Genomic DNA, 19,361 nt, shown 5'->3' with positions numbered 1-19,361 from the left:
TCTTACTGAAGTCTAGCACTGAGGAGCGGTAAAGTGCTTCATGTGAATCAATAATAAGCCATGTTAAGTGGGGAAAAGCAACTCGTCACATTTTCATGCCTTTAAAAACTGTTCAACATAGGCCCAACTTGCTATGCAAAAAGATTTAATAAAAGTGTATTTCTTTTACTGGAAATAGTAGTTCTCAGGAACCTTGCACAACCTTTTTGAGATGCCATTTGGCAATACCTATTGCCAAAGGTAAATGTGTAAACCTTCACATATTCCACTTCTACAAATTAACCTGTAGAAATCTTTATCTAAGTGTAGAATGATATACTTATGAGGCCAGTGGTCTTCAGACTGTTTTGCCAGTGTACCTTCTAAAATGATTTTGAAAACCCATGTATCCCCTCACATATCTTAAGTTGACATCTAAAATTTTGTGTAAGTTTTAGTCACAAAGGATATACTTTGCTATAATCTAAATATTGATATTTTAAAACATAACTTTATTGTTCTCTTAAATACATTCAATATGTATTTGAATACCACAGCAATGTAACAACTACCATCATCAATTTAAAAAGGTCATGAATAGCCCTAACTGGTTTGGCTCAGTGGATAGAGCGTCACCCTGCGGACTGAAGGGTCCCAGGTTCGGTTCCAGTCCAGGGCATGTACCTTGGTTATGGGCACATCCCCAGCAGTGGGTGTGCAGGAGGCAGCTGATCAATGTTTCTCTCTCATTGATGTTTCTAACTCTCTATCCCTCTCCCTTCCTCTCTGTAAAAAATCAATAAAATATACTTAAAAATAGTTAAAATAAAAAGGGTCATGAATAAGCTTTTCTTTAACAGTTGAAAATTCTGCATCATTCCTTTCCCCTTCTGAAATTCATATTCCATTATACTTCCACTGCTGAATTTTATGTATTTTTGGCCTTTGTTAATTATTATCTTTTATGCTATAAAATGCATGTAAATAGAAATTTATGATTTTATTTCCTGAAATCATAACACTCTAAGTGTAAAAATTATTTTCTTCTGGACTGAGTTATCATTATAATTATTAGTATATGAATGATCAAAACATATGTATATACACATACCACACATCTTGATAATTTATAAGCATAAAACATAGAATTTTATTGGGTCCCCCCCCCCCAGATACTTCATGCATATTGGATGATTATTACTTAGCACAAAATGACATGGTTTGGTACCAATTCTATTCCTATTTTTCATTTTATAGTTGTAAGTGCCAAGAAACTTTGTTCACATAAATAGAGGTAGATGGAAATGTAAAAAATTTTATCACAAAGTCAGTCGGTTCTTTGAAGTCCTTTCGAGTTATATACCAAAACTCAGAGAGTGGTCTAGAATCATCAAGAACTATTTTTAACAATCCATCAACGTACAGCTCAATAGAGATTTTTTTCAATTTTGCTAGAAGCAATGAATTGGAAACCAACTGACTTGTAAATGGATTTTTTGTCCAGTTGATAGAGTCACTCAGTTTCTCAATTCCAACACCAATCTTAGAACTGTCTCTTAGTTTGCACCAGGGGTTTTTATACCCCTGGACTGGACAAGAAATTGGCTATGCCATATAAAACAGGAGAGGGCAACTGGAAAAGGGGAACAGGAAAAGGAGAAACAGGATGACACCAGGGTTCTCAAGAGATAAGTTTGAAGAAAGAACACATAAGAAGATGAGCACTATGTGTAGTCTGAGAAGTTTCCATGGCCCCCTAAGGTACAAGTAATCCCATTCTCAGATTCCTGTCTTAGGCTCCTCTTTGCGCATTGCTTCTAGAGAACTGATTATGGTAGAATCATACAATAGAATATTACTTAGCCTTTAAAAGTATAAGGTTGATCTATGTGACTTACATGAAAAGATGTTAAGCATGCATTACTTAGTAAAAAAATAATGAGTCAGAACCATATATATAACATGATCACATTAAAAAATTCATCCATTTCTAAAAGTATGTGTAACAAATGAACAGTAATTATGTCAGGGAGAGATTGAGATACTAGGGGACTGTACTTTCTAGCTTCCTGGGTTCTTTTATTTTTTTAAAGTAAGTACCCAATCCCTTTGTAATTGGGGGGCATTAGTATATGAATGATCAAAACATATACTCGCCCTGACTGGTTTGGCTCAGTGGATAGAGCGTCGGCCTGCGGACTGAGACTGAAGGGTCCCAGGTTCGATTTTGGTCAATGGCATGTACCTTGGTTGTGGGCACATCCCCAGTAGGAGGTGTGCAGGAGGCAGCTGATCAATGTTTCTCTCTCATCAATGTTTCTAGCTCTCTATCCCTCTCCCTTCCTCTCTGTAAAAAATCAATAAAATATATATTTATAAAAAACATATACTAACATATACATGGGAGAAACTCTTTAAAATAAAGACACGACTGAGTAGAATAGGTATGAAATGATTGATTCCAGATGTAGCTATCAAAATCTTAGCCAGCTGGTTTATGTTATGTGTTTAAGAACTTTCCTAATTTCCAATAATAGTATTCATGGTAAGAATGAAGGTTTATGCCTGGTGCTTCTCTCTATCTGAGCTGCAGCTATACCAACTATCAGACAGAAAGTGCCTGTTTTGTGTCAGCCACATCACATCATTATGTCTCAATTTTACAGCAACCCTCTAAGGTAAGTGGGCATTACTAACCCTGTCATATATAAGAGGAAAGTGGATCTCAGTGTCACTCATCTGAGAATTTGCAAAGCTAGGATTCAAATCCAAAAGTGCTTACCTAAGGAGCATGGTTTATCCAGTACACTGCACCTTTTCCTCGATGAACCCGTGGGATTATGTTGACTCTCTATAAGGGTTTGCTCTAGGAACTCAAATTTATTTAGGATGACAAACATCCTATACCTTTACATTTCTCTGTAATAATTTGGGTAAAAAGATCATGACAAGTTCTTTTAAAGGCAAATGAATAATTTTAAAACTTTATAAAATTTATGCCATAACTATTATACCCATAACTGTTAATAACCTAGACTTGCATATGGCCAGCAAATCTTTTGTTTTAATCCTCACCTGAGGATATTTTTCCATTGATTTTTAAAGAAAGTGAAAGAGAGAGGGAAAGGCAGAGAGAAATATCAATGTGGGAAAAACACATCGATTGACTGCCTCCTGCATGCACCTGACCAGGGCCCGGGCTGGGGAGGAGCCTGTAACCGAGGTATGTGCCCTTGACTGAATTGAACCTGGGACCCTTCAGTCCACAGGCCGACACTCTATCCACTGAGCCAAACTGGCTAAGGTGGCCAGCAAATCTTTTATAAGCAAACATCTTTAGGCCAAAGAAAGCCTAGATGAGACCTCAGAAAGGGACACATGATCAATTCTAGGTTAAAGGAACTAATAGAACTAAAGGAATTGGGGTAAAGAGACAAATAAAAGAATAAGCTATTTCATCTTAAAGAGGATTCAGAGGTTACCAAAAGAGCAGTTTTCTCAATGTCCAGACAACTCAGCTAAAAGAAACAGATTCAGAGAAATAAGGCTGAGAGTTTGACCCGAGCCCCTTTGATCATTTTATCCAAGCCTCTGGTTTAAAGATGAAAAACCAAAATCGAAAGGGGTGTGAGGCAGGTCCAATGGTCTGATGTAGGGGGATATGCAACCGGGCTGAGGGTCAGTTTCCTTTTAGTGAGCAAGTCACACAGGGCATTCCATCTTAGTCAATGCACTCTACTTAGACAAAGGAAGAGCAGTCCGACACAAAATTTTAATGCACGTGTGAAACAACATCCTAATGTCCAGAATTACACAGAAGCCCATATTTATGCTGAGTAAAAAATGTGAGGAGGAGATACCACCTGTCTGAAGCCCAGTGCCCTTTTCACTGCATGCAAGGAGGGTAGTGCCTCCCCAACTGCTAGAAGGGCTGGTGTGCCCCATTCTCTAGCCCCGGGGGAAACAGAGGACAGAGGTACAAAGTAGTTAAAGTGCTCTTAAAACTCTGACATTCCATGAGTGATTTTTAAAAAATCACAAGCTACTGTATCTCTATAAAAAAGGTAATCTAACTGTATATATCTGGGTGGTGAGTTTTTGCCAGAGCTTCAACACCCGCCTCTCTCTGGGGCCTTTTGTATGCCCTCCCACTGACATTTCTCCTCCCCCCCTCACCTCTGCAGACAAGCGCCTGACCTGTGGTTTTCAAATGACACCTCATGAACTGGTACGCATGCGTCCATGATAAAGTTATCGCCAGTCATAAGGAGAAAAAGAAGGCCAACATCGTGAGTCTCCCAGTAAGCTAAATCTGTTCATTTTTTTAATTTTTTAATATATTTTATTAATTTTTTACAGAGAGGAAGGGAGAGAGATAGAGAGTTAGAAACATCGATGAGAGAGAAACATTGATCAGCTGCCTCCTGCACATCTCCCACTGGGGATGTGCCCGCAACCCAGGTACATGCCCTTGACCGGAATTGAACCTGGGACCTTTCAGTCCACAGGCCGACGCTCTATCCACTGAGCCAAACCGGTTTCGGCTAAATCTGTTCATTTAAAAAAACTTGGAGATTATATCCCTTCTACAAGGTGATGGCATTCATATTTTTGTTTTGTTTTTTAAATATATTTTTATTGATTTTAGAGAGAGAGAGGAAGGGAGAGGGAGAGAGAAACATCGATAAGAGAAACATCAACATCAATTGGCTGCCTCCTGCACACCCCCTACCGGGGATTGAGCCTGCAACTGCAACCGGGGCATGTGAACAGCCGACATCTTGGTGCATGGGCAATGCTAAACCACTGAGGCACACTGGACGAGCGATGGCAATCATTTTTTAAAATGTGTTTAATTAGTGAAATAAAAATCAGCACTCCCTCACATTAAAAGCCTATTTTGTTTGGTAGATGATTCTATGAAATTCCAAAGATTATGAACAACCTCAGGGAGAGATGGCTCAGACCACAGGGGATAAAGAGCATCACTGCAGGTCGCCTCGTAACTAAATAGACTTCTTTTGGTTCTAAATCTGGCCCTTACACCTCATCCTTAGCTTGTCGCCACCAGATCTAATAACCTTCTAGTGGGTCTCACCAACCTCACTCCTCAAGTGCTCATCACTTTTCTCATTCAGTGAATCAAAGGTAGCAAGGGGCTGATAAGGCCAAGGCCTCTCCAGTGGTCGGCAAACTGCAGCTTGCGAGCCACATGTGCCCCTTTGGCCCCTTGAGTGTGGCTCTTCCACAAAATACCACGTGTGGGCGCGCACGTACAGTGTGATTGAAACTTCGTGGCCCATGCGCAGAAGTCGGTATTTTGTGGAAGAGCCACACTCAAGGGGCCAAAGAGCCTCATGTGGCTCGCGAGCCGCAGTTTGCCAACCACTGCTCTAGACCATACCTTAAACAAAAGTATATAGCTAGAGAAAGGGGATGATAATTCAGCTTTCCTACTTAATAATGTGTAGTTTGTTTATTATGCTTTTAGTATGGCTAAGGGGCACTTGAGCATGGTTTTCTGGCAGGTGGTATAGCCCCCTGGATATTTCCAAGTCAAATGGAAGCCATAATTGGGCCCTGCCAATCTGTGAGCCACAGGCAGTGGGCAGAGGGGGTACTGCAGGCCAAATAAATGCCATGTGCAATCAGAGCTGAACATCACCTGTTCTCTTCTTGCCTCCACATTTATTCCCTAGCTCAGAGGCCTCAGCTGAGCACACTGTGAATGTAACAAGTACTATATAGATAAGTCCCTTTCCTGTGCATAGCTTACTTTAACCCCTCTACATTTGTATGCTCGAAGCTACTAGTATAAATGGTCTCAGCATGTAGCAAAAGCAGAAATTCCCAAGTCATTGGGCTGAAGGAAGAATTCGAGAGCCCTGACCACAGAGAGGCAGGAGACCAAAATCCCAGGGGAGCATATGCTGCCTCTGCACACAGGTAAGCTTCTGGGCTGGACCACTAATGCAAATGACTACTGAGTACTGTGAACCTCTCCAAGCCAAGGGCTGTCTGAACTGAGCTTGCTACACACCTGAATGTCCCTCCACTCCTCTCACCTGTCAGTTACTTTTCCTCTGAGCAGGCTAATAGCTGTAGGTGGCTCAGGCAGCATGGCACTGTTCATTTTTTGTGATTGAGAATAATTCACACCCTCAAATACTCTCATGAGGCTATGCAACATTTGTTACCATCTCCTCACTTTGATTTATTTAATGTCCACCTGTGTTTCTATAGTATTCATGAGACTTTTGCTACTGACACGTTGAATGTTTGTTACTTTTGTGCTTATTGGATGTGATGGGGTAAAAGATGTGTATGGAACCCATCAAAACTAAGTACAAACCCAGCCAATGCGATGGACTGCCAAATGCCAGGACTGCCCTAAGGGGGACCAAGCAGGCAGAGGTGAGCACTTCGGTTTTGGTGTGGGCCAATGTTTCTGCGAAGGTCTGTTAGTGGACACCCCCGGTTTACATCTGGGATCAGACTCTTGGGAATACTGGGGATAGGCCTTGCCACCAGCCCATCTCCTTGAGGTTTGTGAGCTGATTTTGAATCCAGTGCTGGTTGCCAGCTTGAGCTCATTTACTCAGCGCAAACCTAGGCTTTGAGCCCCTAAGAGTCTTAGGTGAAAAGTCAGGAACCAGGGCAGAGGCACTGCAGGGAGAGGTCCAGGCATAGAACCTGTTCTGAATTAACAGGAGTCAAGAAGTTCAATCTGTTTCACTTCCTTGGTATAAAGCACTTACTTGACTAAGCACAACCTCTTTTGCTTTTTGTCATCATGCTTGAGAAATGCATATTGCTTCTCAAATATCCTGATAGAAAGTGAAGTCTGATCATGATTTGTGTCCCTGAATAGGGTCCAGAGTGGCACATGTACACACACACACACACACACACACACACACACACACACACACACTTACTTCACAGCCTCATCCACAGACTTGACCCTGACATAACAGAGATCATATCTTCCTCTTTTCTGCATGGGTAATGTCAGCCACATTCTTGATCCCCAAGGCCGTGTCTGAAGGTCACTGGTAAAGAGACACTGTAGGAGTGAGCCGTGGCCCTTGCATGTAAGTTCTCATGTCAGAGCAGCTAGCCCCAAGAGAGCTGAGAGGCACGGCTCACTCACACACACAGTCAGCCAGCAGTCCATCTGGAACACTCCAAATGTCACTCCTGGAGGTTCTTTAAGACAGGCAGGACACAGTATATGTTGTCCTATTAAACCTGAGAATTCACTTTAGCTGACCTGAAATGCTACAAGGATCAAAGGGGAAATTTAAAATATAAAAAAGGACAGAAAAACCAATAGCTCAAAGCCAGAGATCTAAGTGTACCCTGCAAATCTGTCCAAAGACTCCAAGAAATGATTTCTTATGGGAAAAGGCAAAAATGTCAAAATAACTTTTGAATTCAATCACTTGTTTATAGAGATTTGGTGTCATAACAAAAATTTTGTGGTAATAGTCACTATTAAATGGCTTCATATATATCATGAAAAGCTTCAGTATACAGAGCACAAATTTATAATATAGCATTAATTAAATTTCATGTTTATTGTCTTTTTATTTAATACTCACTTAAACACTAAATATTAAATCTTGGGAGTATCTAATCCCAAATATAAAAATCCTCCCATGTAAAAATCAGACTCAAATCATATCATTTTTTTCTAGAGCAAGTGATTTGCCATAAACCTGAGGAAGAGTACTCTCTCAAAGGTCATGGAGACTTTCTTGGTTGATATTCAATTACTTCAAATATACTTACTTTTTTGTATATAAAGTCATCAGTTGCAAAAAACTCTGAAACTATTTCAAATTGTGTTTTATAGAGATTCTCAGGAAATGAGATGGGCCACAATCCTGCACTTGAGGGGACACTGTCCTTGGCCCAGCAGTTCCCAATTCACCATCAGATTCTTGACACCAGCCAGGCTTTCTCAATCTTGGTGCTGTTGACATTTAGGGCCAGATTGGTCCTTATTTTGGGGTTGTCCTGTGCACTGTGGAATGTTTAGTAGTGTCCTTGGTTTCTACCCACTAGATCCCACCAGAAACTAAGTACGAACCAGAAATATAAATTTTTATTGAGTTTAGAGAGAGAGAGGGAGAAACATCAATTTGTTGTTCCACTTATTTATGCATTCATTGATTGATTCTTTTCTGTGCCCTGACCCAGATCAAACTTGTAACCTTGGCATGTCTGGACGATGTTTGAACCAACTGAGCTACCTGGCCAGGGCTACAAAGTTTTCTTAAATTGAGGCCCAGCTGGCCCAGCCGGTGTGGCTCAGTGACTGACGTCAACCTATGAACCAGGAGGTTATGGTTCGAAATATTTCTGTGCCAACCAGAAATATCTCCAGACATCATCAAACATCATCTGGGGAGAGTGGTTGAGAACTGCTGATGCAGACCAACTTCATGCACTGAAATATCTGGCCCAGGGGTCAGGGAGACCTGGGTTCAAATCAAACTCTGCTACTCACTAGCCCGTTAACCTTGCCCAAATTACCTGGCTTTCTTTATCCCCTGTCCCTTCCCTATGAAAATGAGAGTCATTACATCTCCTTTACATGGCTGGTGATGATGAGAATACTCAAAACATACAAGATGTTTAGGTGGCACCCCAGTCACTGTTAGTTCCTTCTTTCCTTCCCCTTGCTCGCTCTGGCTGCTATTATTTCACCCACTATAACCTCAGGAAGATAGGAGAAGGCAGATGAAGAAAGGGAGCATACACTCGTAACTGTACTGGAGGAATGGTTCTCACACTAGGACATTACATACACAGCTACATTCTTCAGAAGCAACTATCTGCAAATTGTACCTAAAAGAGGAATCAGGATTATAAAGATATATTCTACTTACAAATATTCTTAGAAAACACTCCTAAATATTCTAAACATTTTGTGAATATTCTATAACTACAGCTATAATCATACTTATCAATGTCCAGCTGGATCTCAATTAAAAAAATACTTTTATTGATTTCAGAGAGGAAAGCAGAGGGAGAGATAGAAACATCAATGACGAGAATCACTGATCCACTGCCTCCTACATGCCCCCCACTGGGGATCAAGTCCGCAATCTGGGCAGTGCCCTGATCAGGGGAATCGAACCATAACCTCCTGGTTCATAGGTTGACGTCAGTCACTGAGCCACACCGGCTGGGCCAGCTGGGCCTCAATTTAAGAAAACTTTGTAGCCCTGGCCAGGTAGCTCAGTTGGTTCAAACATCGTCCAGACATGCCAAGGTTACAAGTTTGATCTGGGTTAGGGCACAGAAAAGAATCAATCAATGAATGCATAAATAAGTGGAACAACAAATTGATGTTTCTCCCCCTCTCTCTCTAAACTCAATAAAAAAGTCTTTGTAAAACAATATCCTTATTTAACACCTTAAAGGAACCTATTTGTATTACAAAAGGGTACCCCCCCCCCCCCCCGCATGCTTTTAGAGAGCTTTCTTAACACATCTAAAACATAGTGCTATTTATTTTTTATGAGGCTGGCATTATCCTAATTCCAAAACCAGATAAAGACACTACAAAGAAAGAGAATTACAGGGCAATATCCCTGATAAACATAGATGCTAAAATTCTCAACAAAATATTAGCAAATCGGAACCAGCAATATATTAAAAAGATCATACACCATGACCAAGTGGGATTTATTCCAGGGATGCAAAGCTGGTACAATATTCACAAGTCAATAAAGGTGATACATCACACAAACAAATTGAAAGACAAAATCACATGATCATATCAATAGATGCAGAAAAAGCATTTGACAAAAAATGAAACTAGACCACCAACTTATACCATGTACAAGAATAAACTCAAAAAGGATAACAGACCTAAATGTAAGTCATGAAACTATAAAAATCTTAGAAGAAACCATAGGCAGCAAAATCTCAGACATCTCTCATAGCAATATGTTTACCTGTTTACCGATACATCTCCTAGGGCAAATGAAACTAAGGAGAAAATAAACAAATGGAACTACATCAAAATAAAAAGCTTCTGCACAGCAAAAGAAACCATCAACAAAATGAAAAGAGAGCCCATTGCATAGGAGAACATATTTGTCAATGATACATCCAATAAGGGGTTAATATCCAAAATATATAAGGAACTCATATACTTTAACAAAAGGAAGACAAACAATCCAATTTAAAAATGGGCAAAGGACCCAAATAAACACTTCTCCAAAGTGGACATACAGATGGCCAAGAGACATATGAAAAAATGCTCAAAGTCACTAATCATCCAAGAGATGTAAATTAAAATGACAATGAGGCTATCACCTCACACATGTCAGAATGACTATCACCAACAAATCAACAAATGACAAGTGCTGGCAAGGATGTGGAGAAAAGGGAACCCTAGTACACTGCTGGTGGGAATGCAGACTGGTACGGCCGCTGTGAAAAACAGTATGGAGGTCCCTCAAAAATTTTAAAATGGAGCTGCCATTTGACCCAGTGATCCCATTTCTAGGAATAAATCCTAAGAATCTTGAAACACCAATCAGAAAGAATATACGCACCTCTATGTTCATAGAAGCACAATTTACAATAGCTAAGATCTGGAAATAGTCCAAATGCCCATCAGTAGATGAGTGGATAAACAAGCTGTGGTACAATTACACCATGAAATACTATGCAGCAGTAAAAAAGAAGAAATTCTTACCCTTTGAGACTGCATGGAGGGACCTGGAGAGCATTATGCTAAGTGAAATAAGCCAGTCAGAGAAAGACAAGTGTCACATGATCTCACTCATATGTGGAATCTAATGAACAAAATAAATTCATGAACAAAATTCATTCAGAGATATAGAAGCATGGAACAGACTGCAGAATCTCAGAGGGAAGGTGGGGTGAGGGAATGGGGGTGGAGGGGGGAAGAGATCAACCAAATAACTTGTATACATATATGCATAACCCATGGACATAGACATAGGGTGGTGAAGGCCTGGGGCAGAGGCGGGGCAGGGTAGAAGAGGTCAATGGGGGATAAAAGGGGACATATGTAATACTTTCAACAATAACGATTTAAAAACTTAAAACACACACACAACATAATGCTATTTATAAAAGACTGGTTTACAGAGGACTCAGAAACACCAAATATAATGGCTATTAGTCTAAATACAACTATTTTATAAAGTGGGTCAAAGGGGCATTTTTAACCCCTTACTTATAAATTACTTGTGTATATATATCTTTTTTGACATTAAGACCGCAAAGTGAGTGCTAAGAGAATTACAATTAGCTTTTTCCCCTCCCCCGCCCCATTTTTAACAGCTTCATTGAGGTACAGTTTGTATACCATGAAAGTCACCCGTTTTAAGAATACAACTTGGGCATTTTTAGTAAATTTACAGAATTGTGCGACCATCGCCACAATCCAGTTTTAGAAACTTGTCAGCACCCCAAATTAATTAGCTCTTAATAGCATTCTCAGGGTGTAGGAAAATGCTTTTTGATTTCCTGGTCCAAATGAATAGACCTAGAGGCATCTGTGAGAGACTGAGGGCAAGTTAAAGTTAGTCTTCATAGCTTTCAAACCAGATCCTCATCCTAAGTCCATTGACTTTAAAGCTTTTGACACTTGGCCCCAAGCTGACTACCAAGTGAAGTGTGGGTCTGTGGGTGGGGAGGGGAAGATGGAGGGGAAATCCTCTGCTTCCTCAAGTGAAAAAGGGGTGGTGTCCATTTAAAGAGATGGAAGTGGGAACAGTTAGATAAGACTCAAATAGAATGGGAAAAAACAAGTTAAAACAAAGAAGGCAAGCAACTGAAGAAGAATGAGAAGGTCTTTTTATAAGTCAATTAGTTGAAACTAGATGCTTAGTTCCCAGGCTGCTTCCCACCTGGAGGCTGGCTGCCTTGTGCTTTAGTGGAAAAGAAATGGGAAGTCTCCACAGTATTGAAGTATAACAATAAATCCCGCCATGCCAGGGGAACTGCAATATATGGCATAATAAAAGTAAATGTTATGGCACTTGACTTCGAAGCCTATAATCTCCTATTCAATTGGAACATAGAGTCTTCCGTCAGCAAGAGAAAACCGGACAATTTAATTTTTGCTTCTATTCATGCACAGGCCTGTGTTGGAGCTCATCTATGTTTTCTATTATGTTCCTTGAAATATGGCTGTGTAGTTTGATACAAACAATATCTCAAACTGACATCAACAACTTCGTTTGGGACCAAACTGATTTCATTCTAAATTATCGTGGGCTGACAGATGCTGGTAGCTACCCACACAGGGTCTGAAAAAGCCATGTTCTCTAATTTAATATCATAATAATTTAAAATTATAGCTTTATTAAGAGGAACACATTTATTTATAGCTAACACTGAAGATTGCGAATGGCTTTCGGGACTGTGTTCTGCTATTCACTGCAGCCCACATTTGGACAGCTTCAATTGTCTGAAGCACTAACAAAACATTCTGGTACAAGCAATTTCCTTCTTGATTCAAAGCAATAAACACATGCCACAAAAGCAGAGATACAAAAGCAGCCCTGAAGAGAGCCAGTCACTCTGCAATGTCCTATTCTCCTAAAGAGCACGTCTGCATTTGGGCCTAAAGACATTTTGCTCAAAATCCTCTCCTCCCTTTATATACGGCACATGAATTATACCTCAATAAAGCTGTTATTGGCTCCTGTGATGTTGCAAGATTCCACTTTTCCTTTATATGCATGTGGGCTTCCCGCAGCAGGATTTGATCTTCAGCTCTAGGTTCTTTTTTCTCATGGTAAGGATTTTCTTTTTCTTGTTGGCTTTATCACTTCTACACAAACATTAGAAATAAGCATCTCTATCTTTTTGCAGCCCACCCAGTGATTTTATATAATTTTGGAAGACAAGATGAGGAAGTTGGTAGAGATTTGGTATTCTTTACAGATGCAGAAGCTAAAGTTCAGAGTCTGTAGTTTATAGAAGGCCACCCAGCCAAGCAGCAGCAGAATCCGCAGCACTCAAACCCAGGTGTGCAGACTCCAGCTCTGTGTTCTTGTCTCATGGAAAGTCCTAATCCCTACATCACATTTGCCCCCAAACCAGTTCTTCCTCCAGACATGCTTATTTCTACCCAACTCAGTTTTTCCCCAGCCACCCAACTTTAAAACCTCATAACTAACAAATCATTCTCTCCTCCTACCCACTCCCAAATCCAATCTGTTACAGAGGCCAAGCCATAATGCTCTCGCATTGCTGCTTCTTCATCTATCCCTTCTTTCACAATTCTTTTGTGAGCAGTTTAATTCAGGCTCTCTCTCACTGCCTCTCATTGGAACTATCAAATAACCTGACTCTTGACACCCATATTTTCTTCATCTCATTTGTCCCAAAAGCTCCATCAGCGATATCTGAATTTTTTGACCTGATCATGTTCCTTCAGTGTCAACCATCAATGGCTCCCACTGCCTGCAGAGTCAATTACAAATCCATCCCTCTCCAACTCAACTCAATCCAGTCCTGACTTCCATTTCTAGTCTCCTCCTCCTCACCCCCCCGCCCAATGCCAGAATAAACACTCTACTGTAGCCAGGCCGAATCTATGCTCAGCTATCAGCAGTCCCCATGTGATTTCCCTGCACATCTCTGCCTCTACCTAAGCAAATCTAACTTCCAAATCCAGGTAAGTCTGTCCCCCTTCACAGAGCCTGCCCTCATACCCTGGGTACCAAGAAGCATCCCCAACTCTGAGCAGCATTACTTTCTACCACTCAAGTCATCGTTTATACAGACCATCAGTGTTACTTCAATTTTTATTTGCTGTCTTAGGGGCCCAAAGAGACTCCAACACCCTGGAAAGCAGGGCCTGTGTGTGAGGTAGCCATTTAGCCTTGCACTCGAGTAGTAGGCACTCAAGTATGTAGTGGTTGATTTCATAACGGCCAATTATCATTTCTCACAATGCAAATAACATATATGTTAAATTATTAGCTTCAGGAATTATAGTTTTCTGGTATAGTCTTATAAAAATAAGAGCAAACTAAACCTCAGTATTTCTTTATGGACTTCCTAATACATACAGCTGGTGCTTAGCTTCCACAGTATGAAAAGCTTCCATAGACTAACCCCTTCTATCAATGCCTCCAACATTTACAAACTAGCTTGTTAGACTGAAAAACATGAAATTCATATTTTGGCAATAGCCACCTTAGCCATCTCCAGACCCAAAGAAAACAAAGGTCTGAGGCCAATGTTCTTCACAAGCAAGGCACAGCCCTGTATATTCTGGAGGTGGGAGAATACCTCCCTTCTTGTGGGAGGTCCCTCCACACACAACAGTACCTTTGCTGACACTGTGCCCACCCCTGCCTTGAAATGGGGCCTGAATGCTAAACTGCAGCCACAGAACCAAGACTTAATCAGGCTCATTCCAATGATTCCTTTTCATTTACAGCCAATAACTGCTCTGTTCTTCCCTGTCCTTTAACCAGGTCAAATGCTACAGCAGGCCAGAGCTTCTATTATTATTGTGACAGCCCAAACTGTCAGAAGCTCTTGGTCATGCTTCCTGACTGAGCTTCTCAAAAGCTGACTGAGGATATAGAACAGTTTCTGGAAACAAGACAAGTACTTTTGGTGTTTACAGTGACAATGACACATCCTACCCCCAAGCCCTCACAGATCAGATCAGAGACTGTAGGTCAGCAGTTTGGAAGATGCAACTCTTTTTGCAGGTTCAGAAGAAAATGGCACCTCAGCAGAGGAGTAACCTCAGGTGATGAGAATGTGTGTGTTAGGTGATCTGGTGCTTCTTACAGGGCCTGCCAACTATCAGACATTTGTTTCTAAATTGAGCAGCCAAAGTAAATGATCCTAGAAATCTTCCACGTCCAATCAATCCCTGATAGTGGCTGCCAGAGGTTAGGGAAGAGGAGGCGTAAAGGGGAGGTGGGTGTGGTTAAAAAAGGCAACAGAGGGATCCTACTGGCGATGGAATGTTCTGTATCTTGACTGTGGTGGTAGATACACAAATCTACATGTGACAAAACTACACAGAACTAAATACCCACAAGTACTAGTAAAACTGGGGAACCTGGTGGACTATATTAACATCAATATAGTCCGGGTTGTGATCATGCACTACAATTTCATAAGATGTTACCATGGGGGGAACCTGGGTAAAGGGTATGTGGATCTCTGCATTATTTCTTATAACTGCATGCAAAATCTATACTTATTTTGAAATAAAAATTTTTAATTTAAAAAAGGCAAATTCCCAAATGTAGCCCCCTTTCTTCTGTAGAATATGAGAGAGTGCTAACTTATGACCATGATAGGTACAAATAAAAGATGTAAAGCTAAAACAAATTAGTCCTTGAATTTGAACTTCTTAAAAAGGCTGTCACCCAAGTGAAACCAACAGTGACCTCAACCAGCACACATGTGACCTCAAACCCACCCATGCATATCCCCAAAAGACCCTCCAACTTTTTTACCCACAGAGACTTTAGCTACTTTCCAATTTATCACATGGTGGTATCTTGACCTTGGGAAAACTCACTCATGTTCTGAACTAAGTGGCAATTATTATACCAAAGCTCATTTTAATTCAAAGTCAAAACACTTAGTGCTGTGTTCACAATGAACTCTGCCATTCTGCATTTTCACCCATTGACCTCATTACATTAAAAGCATAAATCACTGGAAAATATGAATATAAGTGCTAATGCCCACTTTTACAAAAAGGTTTATTCATCATTTCTTTTCATTGGACCTTGCAAGGAATTTGTAAGGCCGGGGAGAGTAAAATTCCCAAGCATTGTATTTTAATGTGGGAACCACCATCGCTTCCCTTGTTTACAAAACTGCAACACCTAAAACCAACCAGGGCTGTCAGCCTTGCATTTAAATAGCTGTGTTAGTTCTCACCAGATTGCTTGAAGGGGAAAACTGAACTCTTCAGTTCCTTCAAAATTGTGCAAAGAAAAGCAAGAATGTTCTCCTTACTCACCGATGTCATTGCTGCGGTCCGAGAGATCCTTGTCCAGGATACCGGAGAGCGAACTGCCAACCAAATCAATCTTTGCACCGTCACCCCTACATTCAAAACACAAGTCCAGGCATTTAATAATTGGTGTGTGTCCTTGTCATTTTGTCAGCTTTCTTGTTGCACGCGAGTTAAGGAGTGCGCTGTGTGGGGGGCAGGTGGCACTCTCGCCTGCGAGGAACTCAGTAGGAGCCAACGAGTTCTCCAGCCACACGGGCCTTGGTGCAAAGCGACCGACAGACTGGAGGCCCCCCTCTCCAGCACACATTTTCAAAGATGGCTATTTTAATAATGACTGTTCAGCAATGCACCTTTAGCCACAAACCCTCCTGCTGGTACACAGGGTACAACACAGGCCCTGCCCCTGTCTCCTGGCCAAATAAGCACCAGCAAACAGTAACTGGGAGCTTCCCTTTTAAGGACTAAGGAATGTAGCCAATGCTGCTTGTCAAAGGTCAACTACTTTTAACCTTGAGGAAAAGGTTTGCTGGCCTGGGGCTGAGACATCAGCTAGGCTGTTGACAGGCGCAAGGTGTCAAGTTGAGATCTGGCAGCCTGAAAGCTGGCACTGGGGACAGGCTGTAAAATTAGACAGCTCTTGGGTGGGTGCCCCCATGCCCATCAGGACACGGGCGACTTCCCTCTGTATTTGGGCAAGGAAGAGCCCTTGGGGATAGGAATAGGCCTCCAAGATGATGAGAGAAACAACCCATTCATGCACGAGCAGAAGGTTCTTCCAAATTCCTCCAAAAGGGCAGCTCCCAAATGAGATTATCCAAGGTCTGTGATGGCAGCGAAATCAGAAAAAAAAAATGTTGCCTATAAAATGAGAGGGAGAAGCCAAGCAGTTGTTCCCAGGAAAGCAACAGAAATAGTCCATCTTATGGCTTCCAGCAGTCACACTGGCCTGAGGCCAAACCACACAATGAGGAACAGATGGGGGTATTGAGAGAGCCAAACCAGGTGGTACCTACTCTGGAGGGACTTATGGTCTCAATGGTAGAAAGAGACAGACAACCACAAGCCTAAATGGTGTAGGCTGGCTGTGTAAGATACAGGCACATCAAAACCCTTTGGGGAGGATGGGTTCAGTGCAGGGGATATGCATGGCAGTCCCAGGGCACATGGAGGAGGTGGCATTACAGTTGGGCCTTGGAGGAAAAACGAGTGAGGATATCAGTAAGACACATGATTGAGCAAGGATCCAGGGTGGTCAGAGGTCCCAAGGCTAAAGCCTGAGGTCTCCAGAGAGTAGTGAGAGGAGAAAGGTCAGACTGGAAAAGGTCAGACTGCTGAGCTGAGTACCACAGGGTTCAGTTTGTCCTGGAGGTAATGGGAGGCAGAGGGAAGCTGAAGTAGATCTATAAACCTGGAGGTAAGGGAGGGAGTTGACAGGGACAACTCCTGGGTTTCTCACTCAAGAGGAGTGGAGGTGGTAGCACACAGTGTGACATGAATATCCTGTGATGGTAGAGAATACCCAGTGAAAGGAAGTAAGCCCCCATCAGTTCCCAAACAAACAAGACTGACTCAACCTCAAGCATAACCTCAAGCACCCTCAACCGAAGACAAGCAGAGGTGAGAACTCTGGGGAACCAGGGCTGAGCCAAACGGCTTGGTCTTCACCAAAAGAAAATTACAACTCTTAGACTGACTGTGTGTGTGCATTATGAGACTTGTTGGGCTTTTCTGAGCGCAGTTGAAAATTCTGAGCTTGGTTGAATCAGAGTTCAAGGAGAATGTGGACTACTGTACTAGGAAAGGGGAAGCAGCTTGAACTTCACAGCAGAGCCTTTGTTTCCCACCTCATCCCAACACCTAAGGTGGTAGGGGCCCTCTTAGGCCAGGTTACTGTAGCAGATTGCCCCTCCTTCCTTTGGTTACCAAAGCTCAGGCCCCACAGGGCACAATCCCTTGGACAGATCCCAAGCCAACAGGAACGATGGGATTGAGGACCTTTATTTCAAAACATTTCATTGGGAGAGCCCATTAATTTGAATGTAACTTTCTGAATGAAATGTTTTAGAAATGAAGTAGGAAAGCATTTTTATTATTTTTTATTATTTTATTTTTTGCTTTGTTAATCCTCACCTGAGGATATTTCCCCATCGATTTTTAGAGAGTGGAAGGGAGGGGGAGAGACAGAGAGAAACATCGATGTGAGAGAGAGACATCAATTGGTTGCCTCCTGCATGTACCCTGACCAGAGTCGGGGATCGATCCTGCAAGGCAGGTACATGCCCTGGAATGGAACCTGGTACCCTTCAGTCCGTGGGCTGACACTCTATCTACTGAGCCAAACCTCCTAGGGTAAGCATTTTTATTTTTAAAAGTCTTCAAGGCACTTAATATTATTTTGTATTTATGGAGCCTGAATGATTTGGTGCTGTCTTCCTCTATACTAACAGACTGAACTCAAGTTACACTCACAGCCAGAAAGTTCTGTCTTTTTGGGAACACACCAAGGACCTAAAACGTAAAGAACACGTGTTCTGTCCACAGAAACAGGTCATTCAGGGAACAAAAGTCCAGTTAATTCCACTGGGCTGCTTTTTTTTTTCTTGGCCAAAGGGGAGGATGGTCTAAGGTGACACCCTGGTGGGCAGCTGGGGGAAACATCAGAGGGGGTGTTGGTGGAGACAAGGAGCTTTGCACAGCAGTTAAGCAGCTGCATTGCAGAACAAGTTGGCTGCTTTGGAACATGTGGTTTATTTGTGCATTTTGGTCACTGCGACTCTTGGAGCTGCAATTTCCCTCTTTGATTTGACAGCTGGAAGCTTCCAGTCAAGTGAAAGCCTATCTTGAGGGACTGCGGAGAACCCTATTGCACATTACAGGCATACCTCGTTTTATGCTGCTTTGCTTTATTGTGCTTCAGAGATATTTGTGTTTTGTTTTTGCAAATCAAAGGTTTATGGCAACCCTGCAACAGGCCATTTAGCGCCATTTTCCCAATAGGCTTAGCTTTTTTTTTTTTTAACAATAAAGTATTTTCAAATTAAGTTATGTGCACTGTTTTTTTCAGTCACAATGCTATTATTGCACATTTAATAGACTACAGAATAGTGTAAACATAACTTTTATACATACTGGGAAACCAAAAATTTGCGTGACTTGCTTTATTGCAATATCTGCTTTATTGTGGTGGTCTGGAACCAAACCTGCAATATCTCTGAGGTCTGCCTGCCTATCTGCACTGTGCTCATCTTATCTTGGACTGTATTACTTTCCTACCCTTACTTCCCCTTTACTGTTGTTCTCAACTAATTTTTGAAAGTTATCTCAAAGCCTTTGGGGAATAGTGCAGGGTAAAAAGAAGTAATTTTAAAGAAGAGGA

General features: G+C 41.6%; 1 protein-coding gene across 6 annotated transcripts in view; it reads right to left on the bottom strand.

Moving 5' to 3' along the window:
• SH3KBP1 (SH3 domain containing kinase binding protein 1) overlaps positions 1-19,361 on the bottom strand; it is a 271,074-nt gene that overhangs the window by 18,966 nt on the left and 232,747 nt on the right. For all 6 annotated transcript variants that reach the window (XM_023753684.1, XM_023753685.1, XM_023753683.1 and 3 more), the window contains one exon: positions 15,989-16,074. In XM_023753684.1, coding sequence (XP_023609452.1) covers positions 15,989-16,074 — 86 coding nt within the window. The remainder of the gene's footprint in view (positions 1-15,988; positions 16,075-19,361) is intronic.

This window comes from Myotis lucifugus, unplaced genomic scaffold, assembly GCF_000147115.1.
Source record: "Myotis lucifugus unplaced genomic scaffold, Myoluc2.0 scaffold_49, whole genome shotgun sequence".
NCBI lineage: Eukaryota > Metazoa > Chordata > Mammalia > Chiroptera > Vespertilionidae > Myotis > Myotis lucifugus.
The sequence above is the reverse complement of the archived record's forward strand: the minus strand, read 5'-3'. Positions and strand labels throughout refer to the sequence as shown.